Raw genomic sequence first — 15,650 nt, 5'->3', positions numbered from 1 at the left:
GGCGGGGGGGGCCAAAAATCGTTCTCTAGGAATATACCTGGGAATATTTAGCAAATAACCTAGGCCTCCTAGCTTGCACACTTTTAGAATTACATTGAATACTATGAAAGTCTTTTAAGATGTCCTACTTTTATCTTAAATATCATTTGAATTAAGTGCTGTACAAGCTTACATCTCCTTTTTGGATATATTTTGTTATTTTGGATTTCATAAAATTATTTGAATTATAAGAAATGCAAAATTGCTGCTACCTGTAATTTCCTAATTCCTAAATATTCCCTACCTGATGTTTTAGACCTCTAATATATCAAAATATGCAATTTGCTAAACCAAATACTTAAACATCAAGTTTTAAACATCAAAGGTTGACATCATTAGGTTGCGAAGATCATGAAGAGAGTTGAAGAGATATGGATTTTGTTAGAGCATACCTGAGTCCATTTTTTAGTAGCAAGATGATAATTTCCTTGAAGGAAACAGGATTCAGCAATTTTATCTAGAGCAGCAACTCTCTCCTCCTCAGTACCTGGACCAAACAATATATATTTATCTAGAGCAGCTACTCTCTCATCCTCAGTACCTGGACCAAACAATATATATTTATCTAGAGCAGCTACTCTCTCCTCCTCAGTACCTGGACCAAACAATATATATTTATCTAGAGCAGCTACTCTCTCATCTTCAGTACCTGGACCAAACAATATATATTATAAAGCTCTTTGTTCATGTATACAGGGTTACCCACATAGGATGAGACGGAATGAATACTCTCTATTTCTTTGCATACATCATTTACTGCAACTGAAAACTTGTTTCTTCCTTGTTTAGAAATTTGTATAAAACTATATTTTAAACATAAGTCTAAATCTAACCTGGAGAATTTCACATCATTCTTTGTGGGTAACCCTGTATGTTAGCTATAACTGGCCAATCAGCTGGACTAAGTTGGCTGACATTTTTTAAAGGAAACCCAGGGGTTCCCGTGGGGTGGCAAAGGCTAAAATACTATTATTTTATTTCAATTTTCGAAACTTTTTTCTTAAATTCAACGGGCAACGCCTGGCACTTAAGCTACTAATTGGTAACATATTAAAAGCAAGCTTTGAGCCCCTAATATTAAATAAGTTGTGATGTTTAAGCCCCTAATATTAAATAAGTTGTGATGTTTGAGCCCCTAATATTAAATAAGTTGTGATGTTTGAGCCCCTAATAGTTTTCAAAATTATAAACACGGATATCAAATTCATAATTGATCAGGCAAAGCTTTTGTAAATTTTTGAAATGGTCTGTAGACATGCAACTTTAAAATAGTCAGTAGACATGCAACTTTAAAATGGTCAGTAGACATGCCACTTTAAAATAGTCAATAGACATGCCACTTTAAAATAGTCAGTAGACATGCCACTTTAAAATAGTCAATAGACATGCCACTTTAAAATAGCTAGTATTAGACATGCCACTTTAAAATAGTCAGTATACATGCCACTTTGAAATAGTCAATAGACATGCCACTTTAAAATAGTCAGTAGACATGCCACTTTAAAATAGTCAGTAGATATGCCACTTTAAAATAGTCAGTAGACATGCCACTTTAAAAAGTCAATAGACATGCCACTTTAAAATAGTCAGTAGACATGCCACTTTAAAATAGTCAGTAGACATGCCACTTTAAAATAGTCAGTAGACATGCCACTTTATAATAGTCATTACAAATGCCATTTTAAAATAGTCATTAGACATGCCACTTTAAAATAGTCAGTAGACATGCCACTTTATAATAGTCATTACAAATGCCATTTTAAAATAGTCATTAGACATGCAACTTTAAAATAGTCAGTAGACATGCCACTTTAAAAGTTAAAGGTCTTTAAAAATTGCGTTTACAGATTTAACCATTTTACCTTCATCCTTAGGAATAGAAAGTCTTTCGGCCATTTCTTCAGTTACTGAGATGTTCCGGTCAACACATAGCTCCAGAGCTTTCTTATAGTTCTTACTTGCAGCATACATCTCCACTGCTCTATCATACTGTCCACCTAGAGTACAGTGTGTCTTAAAAACCGCTCTGATTAGACAGCCTTTAGAATGGTGCTATTTTTATGTTAAGGCATTAAAAAATCTACGTAACATTGCCAATCGATGTTCACAAATTTATTTTTATAAAAGTATTAAAATTAAAAAAATTTAATAATTAAAAAAGAAATAAATGCACGTAAGATAGCAATGTTATACAACTTTTTGTTTTCAACCATACCTAATCTTATTTTATTGAGATGTGGAGAAGAATAAAAATGGTTTGAATTTCTGATATAGTAACTTAATAATATTGCGATCCTCAAAAAGCTACGAAGTCACAATCTTGTAACAGAAATGCTGTTTAATTTTGACTTTCTCTTTTGCTCTATCTCTGTAATTTTTGGTCCCTACCTTGCAGGAAGAAGTCTGCTGTTTTATTAAGCAGAACTGGATCCGTGTTGGCGTTCAGGTTTCCAGAAATGAATTGCAGCGCATTGTGTTGGTTCGTCGAGAATGCTAAATCTAGTGCTTTACCCAAAAATCCCGCCTAATTGTAATAAAAATAAACATTTTATTATTTTTAACATGGCAAACACATAATAGCTCTTTGACATGTTTTAATAGAACTTTGTAAGGAACAGATTGTAAAAAATGTATCATCACCTTATGAAGCCAAATATACATTTTTAAAATTAAATATCTGCCTAACGCATATTTACTCCTCCTTAGCGGCATTAAATTTTCAAAAATATTCGAAAAACTATTATTTACTATTGTTATTGTCATTTAAGGTCTTTATTTGTGGAAGTTTTTAAAATCAAATTTACTTTGAACTGGGCAGACCAAAATAACTGACAAACTGATTACAGTATTTATGTTATTTTTGATAAAAAAACTGTAGTTTTAAAACTTAAAGGTTTGCGACAACAGGTTTCAAATATTAAAGTATAAAAAACGAGCAAATATTTGGATAAATCTAAAATATTTAAGTTTATTTTTCTTCCTTTTTGTAAAGAATAACAGCTTTATCAAACTGTTTATGATCTGTAGTCTCGAAATATCGAGCAGCATCCAGCTGCTCAGTCGGAGATGCAAGCAAAGCCAAGTTCCAAACCTAAAAGTATTGAACTTAAAGGGACTGTGCACGTAATATTAAAGGGACTGTACACGTAATATTAAAGGGACTGTACAAGTAATATTAAAGGGACTGTACAAGTAATATTAAAGGGACTGTACATGTAATTTTAAGTGGTTTTCCGTTCCAATTCACAACGATGTACATAAAAGTTAAAACTGATCAAGAATGCATTGCTCTTACATTGTCTTCTCTTTTTGATTTATGTTTTAAGAGCCCTGGAAATTTTGAGCTTCAAAACATTGGGGGAAACTGTCAGAATCAAACACTTTCAACAGTTTTGTAGGTTTGAAGGGTATCGCTGTGAATCGGGAATGATTATTGCTTTTTTAAACAAAGTATCGAACATATTATGACGTCCTGGATCATCTCTGAAAATGAGATTTTGTTTACCCAATTTCAAAAATAAGGGTTTTAAAAAAAGCATTTTTTCATTTCTGAGGCCGAATATAAAGAATTTGAGCCGCGGTTTATATTTGAGACGCAATTCAAATATGGTTTGTTCCACTTAAAATTATTTTCAAGATTTCAAGATTTAAGCCAGCGCTCAATTAAATCCGGGTTTTGCCAGATTTGAATCGCGGCTCTAAATCATCCTTTTTTAGAAACCAAAATTTTGAACAAATCGTCTTATAAAAATTTTATTAAATTGAAAACCAGGTCTGGTTTACCTAGTTCCAAAAATTAGGATTAAAAAAAGGCTCTAAACGGATAAATCATCAGGGCTTCGGAGGATTATTTAAGGCTTATTTAAACCTACCTTGATCAATTTTTTTATAATTTTAAATCTTGAACAAATCATTTTTCAAAGATTTTTTCAAATCTGGTTTACCAAATTCCAAAAAAAGGCCGAAAGGCTTTGAAGGGATTTTACGACATTTATTATTTGTGAATCAACTTTTTTTAGAGATCAAACTTTTAAACAAATCATTATTTTCAGATTTTATCAAAACTGATTGTAACCCAATTCTAAAAACATAGGATTAAAAAAATAATAAATAATCAAGTCTTTATCATTATATCTTTAACTCTTTTTAAAATCAAATTTGAAAGAAATTTTTTAAAAGATTTTATCAAATTGATACCTGGTCATCTAGGCCTTGTTCTTTACAGATCCTTATTGCATTGCTATAGGCCTGGGCTCGAGTAAAGAAATGTATGGCCTAAACATAATGGGAATTATCTAAATAAAGCAATTAGTGGATTTCTACAGTAAAAACAAGCAGAAATAGTTGTAGTTGACAATTTGAAATAGTTAAATTTCATGTTTTTTTTCTTTGAAATAATTATATCAAAAAATATTAATTTTCAAAAATTTTAAAATCAATTAAAATTTTTTTTAATTAAATTTTTTTTTTTTTAAATTAGGAAAAAATAGATTATTATAATGTTTTTTCTAAAAGTCAATGGTGAAATATATTTTGATTGACTTAAAGCTGGAACCAACTTCGGGATTTGTCAAGATTTCAAATAATATAATATGTAAAGACAAGCAAGGAAAACACAAAAATTGAACAGTTGAAACAATTGCAGAAAATAAAGAATAATTACTAGTCACTTATATTAATCTGACAATCTGACAGATTTAGTTGTTGCTGTATATATTAATAAAATGAAGAACACTTATTATTTTTGTTTTAATTTCTACAAATCTTTCACATAGCTGTAAATAACAGCTTCTTTTTGTTAACTTGAAACTAGTTATTTAAAAAATGCTTGTTAGGAATCAAACAAATAATTCGGATATTATTACAGAAGTCATCGATTATTTGTCGATGCATTCGCATATAGTTATTATTTCATAATATTCTAGTTTTTTTTTTTAAATAATATTTTGCTCGCGCTGGATTTTTGAACATTCCTGGAAAATATGAAAAGTAACTATCTGATCATAAAAAAAAAGAAATAATATGAAATACAAGTATATACGAATGCGTCGAAAAATTATCTATGATTATTGGTTGTAATATCTGAATGATTTGTTTGAAATTAAATCGATTTTTTACAAGCCGAGTTGGATTGCATCTTTCTGAATTTGTATGGACGCTACATTTTCAGCATGAGTCGTTTTAACAATTTTCTCTTCAAAGACGCAACAGATAAAAGTAAGATTAGTAGTGATCTAAAGCGCTTATTTTTCGCCAGAAGCCTATACCTCCTTTAACTTTTCGCGAACATTTCCTTTTAAAAGTTGTTTTCATTGTATTAATATAATTAGCGACCACTGTATACCTCATTAATATTATCAATATTTTCATATTGTCTGGCGAGGTGGTAGCACGCAGCCTTGTCTCCAGTCTGGCTTGCTATTTCAGATGCCTAAACAATTAATTAAATAATTTAGCAATAAAAGTTTATTTTTCATGAATCTGAAGAGGATAAAAACTTGAAATTATTTAAATAAGCTCATGTTTAAGGAATTTTAAAAGGGATGAATCATAGTGTATTCAGTTTTTCAATGTAGACACCAAATCTAAAAAAGAATGGAGATCTTATAATTGGTTGTCAATTAAAAAAAAATATTTCTTATAATTCTAAAATGACATTTGAACAATTATTCGGTATTTTGAATGATTAATATCTTGAAAAGTAGAACAACTTGATTTGTAACTTGGCGACTTATCTGTTAAACATTCAAAATTTATCTTTTCAACAAAAAATGATATCGGCAATATAAAAAAGTATTTTCCAGTGTATCAAAAGGACAATACAAATTTTGCGCTTATTGCACGGACTTTATATGACAGCATGTATTATGATTGTTGTGCAGTTTCTCAAAAGTATAGTTTTTTTTATAACAAACATAAACATATTTTCTATTATTAATAAAAGAAAGTTGGAAAGAAAATTCGATCAAAAATTCCTAAAATTGATATGAATTGGTGTTCGGAAAACGTTTTATCAATTGTTTCTGACCTTATCCAGATTATCGCAGTAGCAATAGACCCTAACCAAGGATAGATAATCCTTGGCAAGTGTGTAGAAGTGCAGTGCAGTCTCCATCTCACCTGTGTATAAGGTTGTGTTATATTATAGCTCGGATGAAATTTATTTAGCCCAAACCCCAAATAGTGAAACTGCCAAAAATGGGTCCCACGTCTGAGGTCGAATTTGAAGAATTTTAGCAGCGGCTAAAATTTAAGCCGCGGCTCAAATAAATCGCATTAATTGCTTCAAGATTTAAGCCGGCGCTCAATTTAAACCCGTTTTTGGCGGATTTAAGATGCGGATCAAATTCATTAAATTCGGATTTTACTGTATCCTGCGAGGCTGCGCTGTAAGCGACAAAGCTTTTTACACTTTTCTAAAACTTCAGATCAAAACAAGCAATACTGTTCGATTCCATATAAATTCAGGCTTAGACCCTCTTTAATTTATCGCGAACACTCCCTTTAATCTATTATTATGCTCTTTTGAGAACACTTGACTAGGCTGTAAATATAGATCTTTTTTGGATTTGTACTATACTCTGAAGTATGTTTTTTTTGAAAAATTGCAAATATGTAAATATTCAATTTAAAAACAAAAAATAGATAGTTATATTTAGCTGATAAATATAACAAAAAGAAGTAATAACTAGACATATTGAAATTTATTTAGATACAAATATGCGTTAGGTGCGTCAATAATCTGTTAAGAATAGAAAATAACTTTATGAGACATTTTATAAAATTAAGGTGGGCTTTCTGAAGAGGTTTATTGTAAGACGCACAAACATTCTTAAATTTTAACTTAGAATTTAAATTTCTTTCTTTCTTAATCTTTACTTTCTGCATTTTCTATCCCCCCCTTGCCACACTTTTGAATGTTTATAAATACAAACAAATAACCGTTTTTTTGGTACCTGCGTTTCTAATAACCATATTTCCAGCAATCTTATCTGCAGGTTACCTGTAGACTCCATGTACTGGGCCCACCAGCGCCTGATGGCGGGGTCCGAGGATTTCATGACGTACTCCTCCAGCATATGCATATCATCAAACAACAATCGGGGAACTTCAAATCTAAAATCAATAACAGTCCCTTTACTCTCATTAACATAAAATAATAATTGTCATATTACAATTTCTTAGAATAATGAGTAAATCTATATAATAAAACAAGACATCCGTATACAGGGTGTCCCACGAAACATGACAGTATGCAGGACGACTTGAATGTCGTCTTGATTTTTGATATAATTTGCTGCGTTTATTTGTCAACCTAATCTTAGAAGTAAATTTCTAGAGATAATAATCACAAAATTCCCCTAGTCCTGCCATTTCCAAAATGTGGTCTGCCTTTTTTGTGCTTTCAATATTGCCCGAGATATGAAGAATTTCGTTCAGATTTCGACAAGTTTGCTTTTATTTAACAAAATTGAAATCTGAACCAAACTCTTTATATCTCCGGTAATATTGAAAGCACAAAAAACGTAGACCACTTTTTGGAAATGCCAGGGCTAGGAAAATTATGTGATAATTGTTTCAAGAATCATACATGTTAAAGTAGATAGAAGACTAAATGTCACAAATAAATACAAATATCAAAGACGACTTTCAAGTCGTCTTGCTATTGTCATGTTTCGTGGGACACCCTGTATATATATGAGTTGTCTATAGCTGGCCAAACGGCTGGACCGATTGGACTGAAATTTTTGTGGACAATCATGGGTGGCCGAAATTATTTTTAAAAATTTTTTTATTTATTCAATATATTTACTTTTAAAAAAATGTTCTAATTTTTTTCAAGGGCAACGCCTGGCCGTTCAGCTAGTATATTATATAACACGTTTAACTAAAGTAAATTTCACGTAAGGCCGGTTGAAATCTGATAGGTTTTCAATCATAACTCCTCTAAATAGAAAACTATTGAGAAGAACAAAATGTTTCAAATAACCGGATACATCAAGACTTGAGGAGCTAAGAGATCTCAAGGTCGTACCTGTGAGTTTCTGAACGTTCAAACATTGGAATAGCTCCGCTTAAATCCCCCATGTTCTCCAGGTGCTAAATGATGAATATAATTACTATAAAACCTTTATTTCTCTGATTAAAGGAGTTACAGTCAAAGTAAGTCAAAATTTCCCCTGTATCTATTTTATTAAATTTATCATTACAGCATGAAAACTTGAAGAAAATGCTAAGACAATTAATTTAAACAATTTGATGACATGGCAGATTCACTACACTGCCTTAAGAGCTTTTTGTTCTCAAGTTTAAAATAGATTTCGGTATTTTTGTTTTTGAAAAATGATTATTTTGATTTGTGGTTTTTCTACAAATGTCTAAACAAAGGGTCACCTAAAACTTAAAACAGTTCAGTCAATACAACATTGTCTCTTTTCAAAGAAAAAATCTTATTTGTTTCTTTAAAAAGTTTTTGTTATTGTTGGGTTTTTCTTTAAATAATATAGAATAAATAGCACGTGGTTGTTTCATATTGATCAATAACTAAAGGTTGGAAACAGTCGTTAAAGGAACTGTAGACGTAATTTCAAGCTAAACCCTGCATCTTAACCAGGGGGATGATAGTTCCCTACCTGTGTGCTCAGTTAGCTGTACTGTACACTTACAACTGTTTACTAATATTAATATACTATAGGTTAGGACAGAATCTCCTTATAATAAAAAAATATGCAGTACGCTATCGGTATAGTTTATGGCCTACAATTAGTAATAGATTAGCCTAAATCATCACTCTATACACTATAACCTCGTTGGTCTTCACCAATTAGGAAGAAATCGTCGTTTTGAATTCAAATGTCTTCCCAGCATAAATATAGTAAAAATAATGTCGTGAATCGAACACGCCACTCTACAAATGAAAGGGTACAAGAAAAAACGTCTAGAGTTTCTTTCAAAGAATTGTATGTTGGTGTACCGTGTACCTTAGCAAAGTTGTAGTATGTATTTCGGAGATGAATTCTATCATTATTCTCACAAATATCTAGAGCTTTATTCCACTGTCCACTGTCTTGATACAACTTGTTCAAAATATCATACCTTTGACAACCTAAAAGGAAAATAGCATGCATGAAACCCATAAAACTGAGGAATAGAAAGACGACTTTTAGACTCAGAAGTTAAAATAGTCAATAGAACGTGACAAATTATCAATGGTGCAACGTAGAGACCCATTATACTACTTATAAAACTAAAGGAGTTACGCTTAGTCGGTATAGATCAGGCTCTCTTTCATGTTGAGAGAGTCTGCTCTACGCCGACTACGCGTAACTCATTTGGGCTTCTGCCTCAGGATTATAGTGAACGAAACACTCATTAATCATGAAAAGACGACATCTAAGGGTAATATATGTTATTCTAATTAATAAGACTATATATGTTATTGCTTTTTAACAACATAAAATATCTTTGTTTAATTGTCAATAAACTTAATATAACTTGTTCAAAATATCCTATCTTTGACAACCTAGGGGGGAAATTGTATATTGTAGGGGAAGAAATCCTCGAACGAGGATTATGAAATCTGCAAATCAGTATTTGCGGATTCTGGAACCAGAGAAGACCTACCTCTCCTTTTATACACTCGTTATTTATCATGTAATATTTATATCTAGAAGCAATAAATGTACTTCTGAAATATCATCTTAATTTTCTTAAAGGAACTGTTTGCGAAATATTGTCAATGTTACATCTTATTGTATATTAGTGATGTGCCTTCAGCTTTCTTTTATCATTTTTCATTCGGGATAAAAATTTGGCATAGTGTAGGAAGAGAAAATGTTTTCAAACTTATTTATTCTAATGCACTTACACTTGCTCATATGTCAAGTTTTGACCCAGACATAAATGCAAAAATGACCCCAAAACACATGCAAAAATAAGATAAAGTGTAAAAAACACCTTATACTCAGCCGTCTGTGAACCCTAGTACCCTTTAGTTCCATTCAGTACTATTTTGCCCTGCAGGGCACTGCGGGTACTGGGATAACTGGGCATACTGGCCACGTGGATTTAACGGTTCTGTCTATATTCCAGAAAGCTGCGACTATCAATCACAATTTGACCCATTAAACATAATTTTTTATCCTTTTGTCTTTGATACTTTATTTGTCGGCATATGCATTTTGAATTAAAAAGTATAGAATAAACAAATCTATTAGGTAAAAGATTGTTGAATTATAGACCAAAACACTTTGGTTTCAAATAGAAGAAACCGGGGTGTGGCGGGTACCCAGGATTTACCCTCAGTACCCCATATAGTATCCCACAGTACCCCCCTGTACTGCCTGTGTCCCCCAGTACCCCCAGTACACCATAGGGAGGCCAGTACCACTCATTAACCCACAGAACTGAGGTGTACTGCAAGTATATATTTACCAACAAGTATATGTTCTGCCTCCTCTATCATGCCTAGGTGTACTGCAAGTATGGCCGCCTGTACTTCAGGACTCTCCTTACTCTTTACAGCTTGTCGTACAGCCCTGTATACAAAGTATGAGACTGTAAAGACGACCTGAAACACTAAAAATATGATGACCACAAGATTAAATTAAGTCTTCAATCTTTAATATAGTAATTTATAGGCTTATTTTATGATTTGGCAAAGGAAGAAACCAATTTACGGTATCCAATAAACTCCAGCTGGACTTTTTATGGCAGTTAATAATTAAACTGCAAACACTNTTAATAAATAAAAATTTACACAATAAAGACAAAAATCGATTTAATAAATAAAAATTTACACAATAAAGACAAAAATCGATTTAATAAATAAAAATTTACACAATAAAGACAAAAAAATCCGAAATTTTCTAGCCTTACTGTATTTTAGTGAAGAATTTAAGAAATAAATAAAAGATACAGTAAAACCCTTAATAAGGAATACATCGGAAGAATTTATCAAATGTCGTCTTGACAATTTTTCAATGAGTTTTATACTATATTACGTAAATTTTAGTATTTGCAAAAATAAATAAATAGCCATGAATATGCGGGAACAGTTTTAAAGAGTTCCATATAATCATTTAATTAAAAAACTAAATATCTGCAACATTCCATTATCAGAAAGTCAAGAATACGACATTTGATGAATTCTTTCGATGTATTCGTTATTAAGGGTTTCACTGTATTTACTCTATTTTTAAATATTCTCATAATAATTGTTTCCACTGCTGTCACTATTCTTTTATTCTCAAACTCAAATACTTAAGGTTCTAAAAGTTAAGAAATCGTTTAGTAAAAAGCATTCGAGACCCCAAAACACAAAAATAAAAGAAATATTAGTTTTTAGTTGTTTTTGAAAATCTTAAAAGTTAAAAAAAAACCTTGCTCCTGCCGCATGACCCATGTTTCCAAGACAAATAGCGGCGACATCAAGTCGTTTTGTCTAAAAATATATTGGTTAAAAACTATATTGATTCTTACACTTTACTACATTTTTTTCAGGAGAGGCAAATTCCTTTGCAAAAGACAAAATAATAAGGAGGTCAAGTTTTACTGCTAAAAAAGTTAAGGTATGTTATTAAAAATATGTAATACAAATTTTTAAAATATGAATGATGTACGACAAACTTATATGGCAAAAAAAAGATGCTAAAAAAGACCATTTAGCAGAAAGAACACTGGCACATGGCACACCTTGACACTAGCAAAAAAAGAATTAGCAAAAATGGACACTACGAAAATGGCACAAGCAAAAATAATACCATTAAAATGACTCCAGCAGAAATGACAAAAAAAAAGCTTAAATGACGTTAAAAAAGACTTTAGTGTCACTAGCAAGAAAAAGCTAGCAAAAAAGGACACTACCAGAGATGACAATAGGTCATATGACACTAGCAAAAATGACACTAGCAGACATGACATGAACAAAAAGCTTACCTTAACGCACATTCTGGCCATATTCTCCCACACCTTCTCAGATTTTATTGCTTTAATTGCCTAACCAGGCAGGATAAATTAATTTTCATTCTTTTCTAAAATCCAAATTATAATAGATTTTTTATCGTTTAAAAAAAGTAATGTGTTTTTCAATATATATTTTATACTGCAGAAGGGTAAACTACGGCAAAGGAATTTTTGTAACGTCGCTTTGTAAATTATTTCTGTGATTAAAGCCTAAGCGGTAATGTAAACTAAATGTGATTGTGAACGAAAAACCCCTGAATCTTGAAAAGCTACTACATCTAGTGTTCCATCTGTATGGTTATTAATCTATGAAAAAACATAAATTACCTAGTATATTTGTGTTAAAAGTAACGTTTTGCATTTTTTGGAATTAATATTTTTTTGTCGATGAATAATCAAGCAGAACAGTTATCAAACAACTTATAAATGAGCATGCAAAAGACAGCACTGTAAAACTTTTTTCATTTCTTCTAACTTTTATGATTAAACTAAAGAAAATATTCATGTTCTTAAAATATTTGATGTGTTATATTTGAAATAAAATTCTTTTTCTATTATTCAATGAAATGTTTTTGTAATTAGATTTAAAAGAAACTCCAATTTGATATTCGTATGTTTAATAAAAATAAATATTTGTAAATCATGAAACATTCCTCGCTATACATTTGATTTATTTTAGAAACTAAGAAATGTGTGGGATGTTTATGACATCATAAGCAGTAAAAAATTAAATGTAAGTAGTTTTTTAGACACTTGTAAAGTAATTGCCTTTTCAGAGATATCTTTTAGTCATAGTATAAATATATCATTAAATGTTTCGCTACATTTCAATATTAGCTGGTTATTTTTCTGTAGAGTTGAAAACCAATCTTCTTTAACTACTTTCCACACGGCCTGGACAACTTTTCGTTAAAGTTATAATCCGTTAATCCAACGCTAAAGGACCCGGCGTTGCCCTTTGAATTTTTTAAATCGAATACAAACTTAAAGATTTCTGAACCATTAACAAACAGTTTTTTTTATTAATTTCTCCATTCCTTAAAGGCTTCGTCCATATTTCCGATACTTAGATACATTGAGAAATTCACTATCGCATCCTAAAATTATAATAAATATATAATCTATATATATATATATATAAAATAGTATTATCTCTGGTTTTCAGATCATGACTAGTGAATCCCTGGACCGATTTGCCTCAGATTTGAGGTAGGGAACTCTGTAGATTCACGGGAATATTCTTAGTTGAGTAAGTTAACGCTTACAGGAAAATCTAAATTTCCAGCCAAAGCTGGGTTTCCAAGCTGGTTATTAATAAAGTTTATTTGAAATACAGTGCTAGCCAGAAAGCATAGAAATAACAGTCGTCTTCTTTCTGTCATTTTATTACGAAATATCGGAAAGGATTGTTTTTATTTGGATTATTTCTGAAGTACTTTCTTAAGAAAATATAAGAACGACCATAATTTCGCAGTTCTCTGGTGACCACTGTAGAGTACAACCTTTGTCTTTTTATCACTTTTTTCCAGCCCCGCAAAATCTTTGATAATCTTCTTTTCAACAGGCGAATAGAAACTGTTTGGATTCCTGTAAAATATTTATAAATTATAAATATATTTGTGTGTTACTTATCAAATATAAATACGGTTCTGCTAATCTATCAGACTCAGATTATTGTTGACCGTAAACCTATCTCCTAACCCCCACCCATTAATACGTCATGTCGTCTTTACCAGCCCCAAATCCAAACCAAACAATTTTTCCTACTCTACTCCTTTACCTTGACAAAGGAAAATCAAAACATTGAAACGCTTAACTAAGTGAAAGATCAAATCCATAAATAACTTTGCAATCCATAATAAATTCCACCTAAAAAATCCAAGTTTATATTTTCAAAAGTGTTTGTTTGCAAATGTTTTAAACTATTCCATCAAACCCTCAAATCCTTAATCACGCCTTTTTACTTCGACACGGAAAACTAATAATTTATACTATTGAATATTCAACTACATTAATACATTGACATTTAATTTTATTATACCTGCATTCTATTACAGGTTTGAAATATAATTTTTATTGTGTCAATGTTGAGGGCCAACGATCTATTGATCATCAAAGAACCTATCAACCAACGAAACATAACCAATGAACCAATTACCAGATTAACCAACCAGACTATTAGTCTGTTAAACATGGACGCCTGCCTATTGTTTTACAATTATATATACAAGGTGGTCCAATAAACATATAATTTCTATTTAAAGTAGTATATCTGTTTGTTTGTTTGGATATACAATTATAACTCAGAAACCCATTGGCCGATTTGCCTCAAATTTTGACTGGGGAGAACATACTTGATTAGCCAAGGTTTTAAGGGTATGATTGTAAACTCAAGCATTGCAATGTTTGCATGGAGGGTCACTAGAAATTACGCTAACAGTCCCTTTAATAAACTATGATATACTAACCTGAGTAGAAAATAATGAGGAACTTTCAAACCAATCAACTTTACATATTCATCAGACATAGGGCTAATATCCTAGATACAAATATTGCAGGGGTGTATATTTTCCAGAATTTAACCCCCCAGGGAGAATGATTTTTGTTGACTTGGGGAGTCAAAAAGAAAAATGTTACATCAAAAGGCAAGTTTTTCATTTTTATTAATACTTTTTACCCAAAAAATTTATTATTTTTCCTGAAAAATCGTTTATTTTCCCCTTTCAGCAAAAGACCCCTAAAATTTTAGTTTCTAATCTATTTATAACTTCTGGGGGAAATACATTTCTTTCTAGAAGGGGGGGGGGGGGGGGTTAATGATTTTTTAGGAAAATATACACCCCTGAAATATTATACAGAGTTAATCTAATAATCTTTTGTGGGTAATCCATCTAAATATTATTTTGGCTTGTGTGTCTGTCTTTATCCAGTAAACGTTAAAATGACTGAACCCATCAGGCCCATGTTCATTTTGGAAGCTTATAAGACCACAGGGAAGGTTTATGGACACTTAAAGGTGAAAAATTATGCCTGGTAAAACTGTTGATATTATTATTTTATAAATCTACCAATGTTTACAGAAAAATCTGCAAAATTTTGAGAAAAAATGAAGTTTTATTTAACATGCATGCTCGGATATGTATTTTTCAGTATAAATCATAATAAAGATTTTATCCAGAAACTGTTTCCAAAGTTGTTTAAAATTTAAAATAATTTTTTTGGGCTTCTACTTGGACCATAAAAAAGACAAAAAGTGTGTGGTAAGAAATTAGTTCATCGAAAAAGAGCTCATCAATAGTTTGGAATGCTTTGCTGATGCCATATGATCATAGAAAAACACCTGTGCTCCTGCTTACCTGTGTCACTATCCCATGATCCTCAAGTACAAAAAGAGAAACAACTACAGTTGGAGATTCAAGAATTGGATTGGAAATCATAAGCTGGGATCTTATTTCAGCTGTTGCAATACCTAGACAAAACAGTTACCCGAGTAGAATCTTAGAGTCGGGAACCTAGTCTTAGGCGCCGGGCCGACTTTCTCCGACCCTCTGTTTTTGGAAAAAAATATCAAATTTCACCAAATATATGTAATATGAGCAAAAACCATTAAAATATTTGAGCATTCCTCTCCCCATCCCTTTCTTCAA

General features: G+C 31.3%; 1 protein-coding gene across 1 annotated transcript in view; it reads right to left on the bottom strand.

The window, feature by feature from the left end:
• The window catches only part of LOC111703450 (intraflagellar transport protein 140 homolog), a 21,481-nt gene extending 5,858 nt beyond the window's left edge, over positions 1 to 15,623 (bottom strand). The window contains exons 1-18 of the mRNA XM_023475387.1: positions 15,360 to 15,623; positions 14,472 to 14,542; positions 13,506 to 13,590; positions 13,041 to 13,100; positions 11,977 to 12,036; positions 11,421 to 11,482; positions 10,474 to 10,577; positions 9,021 to 9,145; positions 8,075 to 8,139; positions 7,043 to 7,155; positions 6,068 to 6,159; positions 5,384 to 5,470; positions 4,237 to 4,314; positions 3,020 to 3,130; positions 2,428 to 2,563; positions 1,902 to 2,036; positions 432 to 526; positions 173 to 177 (exon numbers count right to left, since the gene is read on the bottom strand). Coding sequence (XP_023331155.1) covers positions 173 to 177; positions 432 to 526; positions 1,902 to 2,036; positions 2,428 to 2,563; positions 3,020 to 3,130; positions 4,237 to 4,314; positions 5,384 to 5,470; positions 6,068 to 6,159; positions 7,043 to 7,155; positions 8,075 to 8,139; positions 9,021 to 9,145; positions 10,474 to 10,577; positions 11,421 to 11,482; positions 11,977 to 12,036; positions 13,041 to 13,100; positions 13,506 to 13,590; positions 14,472 to 14,542; positions 15,360 to 15,440 — 1,565 coding nt within the window. The 5' untranslated portion in view covers positions 15,441 to 15,623. The remainder of the gene's footprint in view (positions 1 to 172; positions 178 to 431; positions 527 to 1,901; positions 2,037 to 2,427; positions 2,564 to 3,019; positions 3,131 to 4,236; positions 4,315 to 5,383; positions 5,471 to 6,067; positions 6,160 to 7,042; positions 7,156 to 8,074; positions 8,140 to 9,020; positions 9,146 to 10,473; positions 10,578 to 11,420; positions 11,483 to 11,976; positions 12,037 to 13,040; positions 13,101 to 13,505; positions 13,591 to 14,471; positions 14,543 to 15,359) is intronic.
• Positions 15,624 to 15,650: the final 27 nt, after the last annotated feature.

This window comes from Eurytemora carolleeae, unplaced genomic scaffold (assembly GCF_000591075.1).
Source record: "Eurytemora carolleeae unplaced genomic scaffold, Eaff_2.0 scaffold512, whole genome shotgun sequence".
Taxonomy (NCBI): Eukaryota; Metazoa; Arthropoda; class Copepoda; order Calanoida; family Temoridae; genus Eurytemora; species Eurytemora carolleeae.
This window is presented reverse-complemented; position numbering and strand designations above follow the sequence as displayed.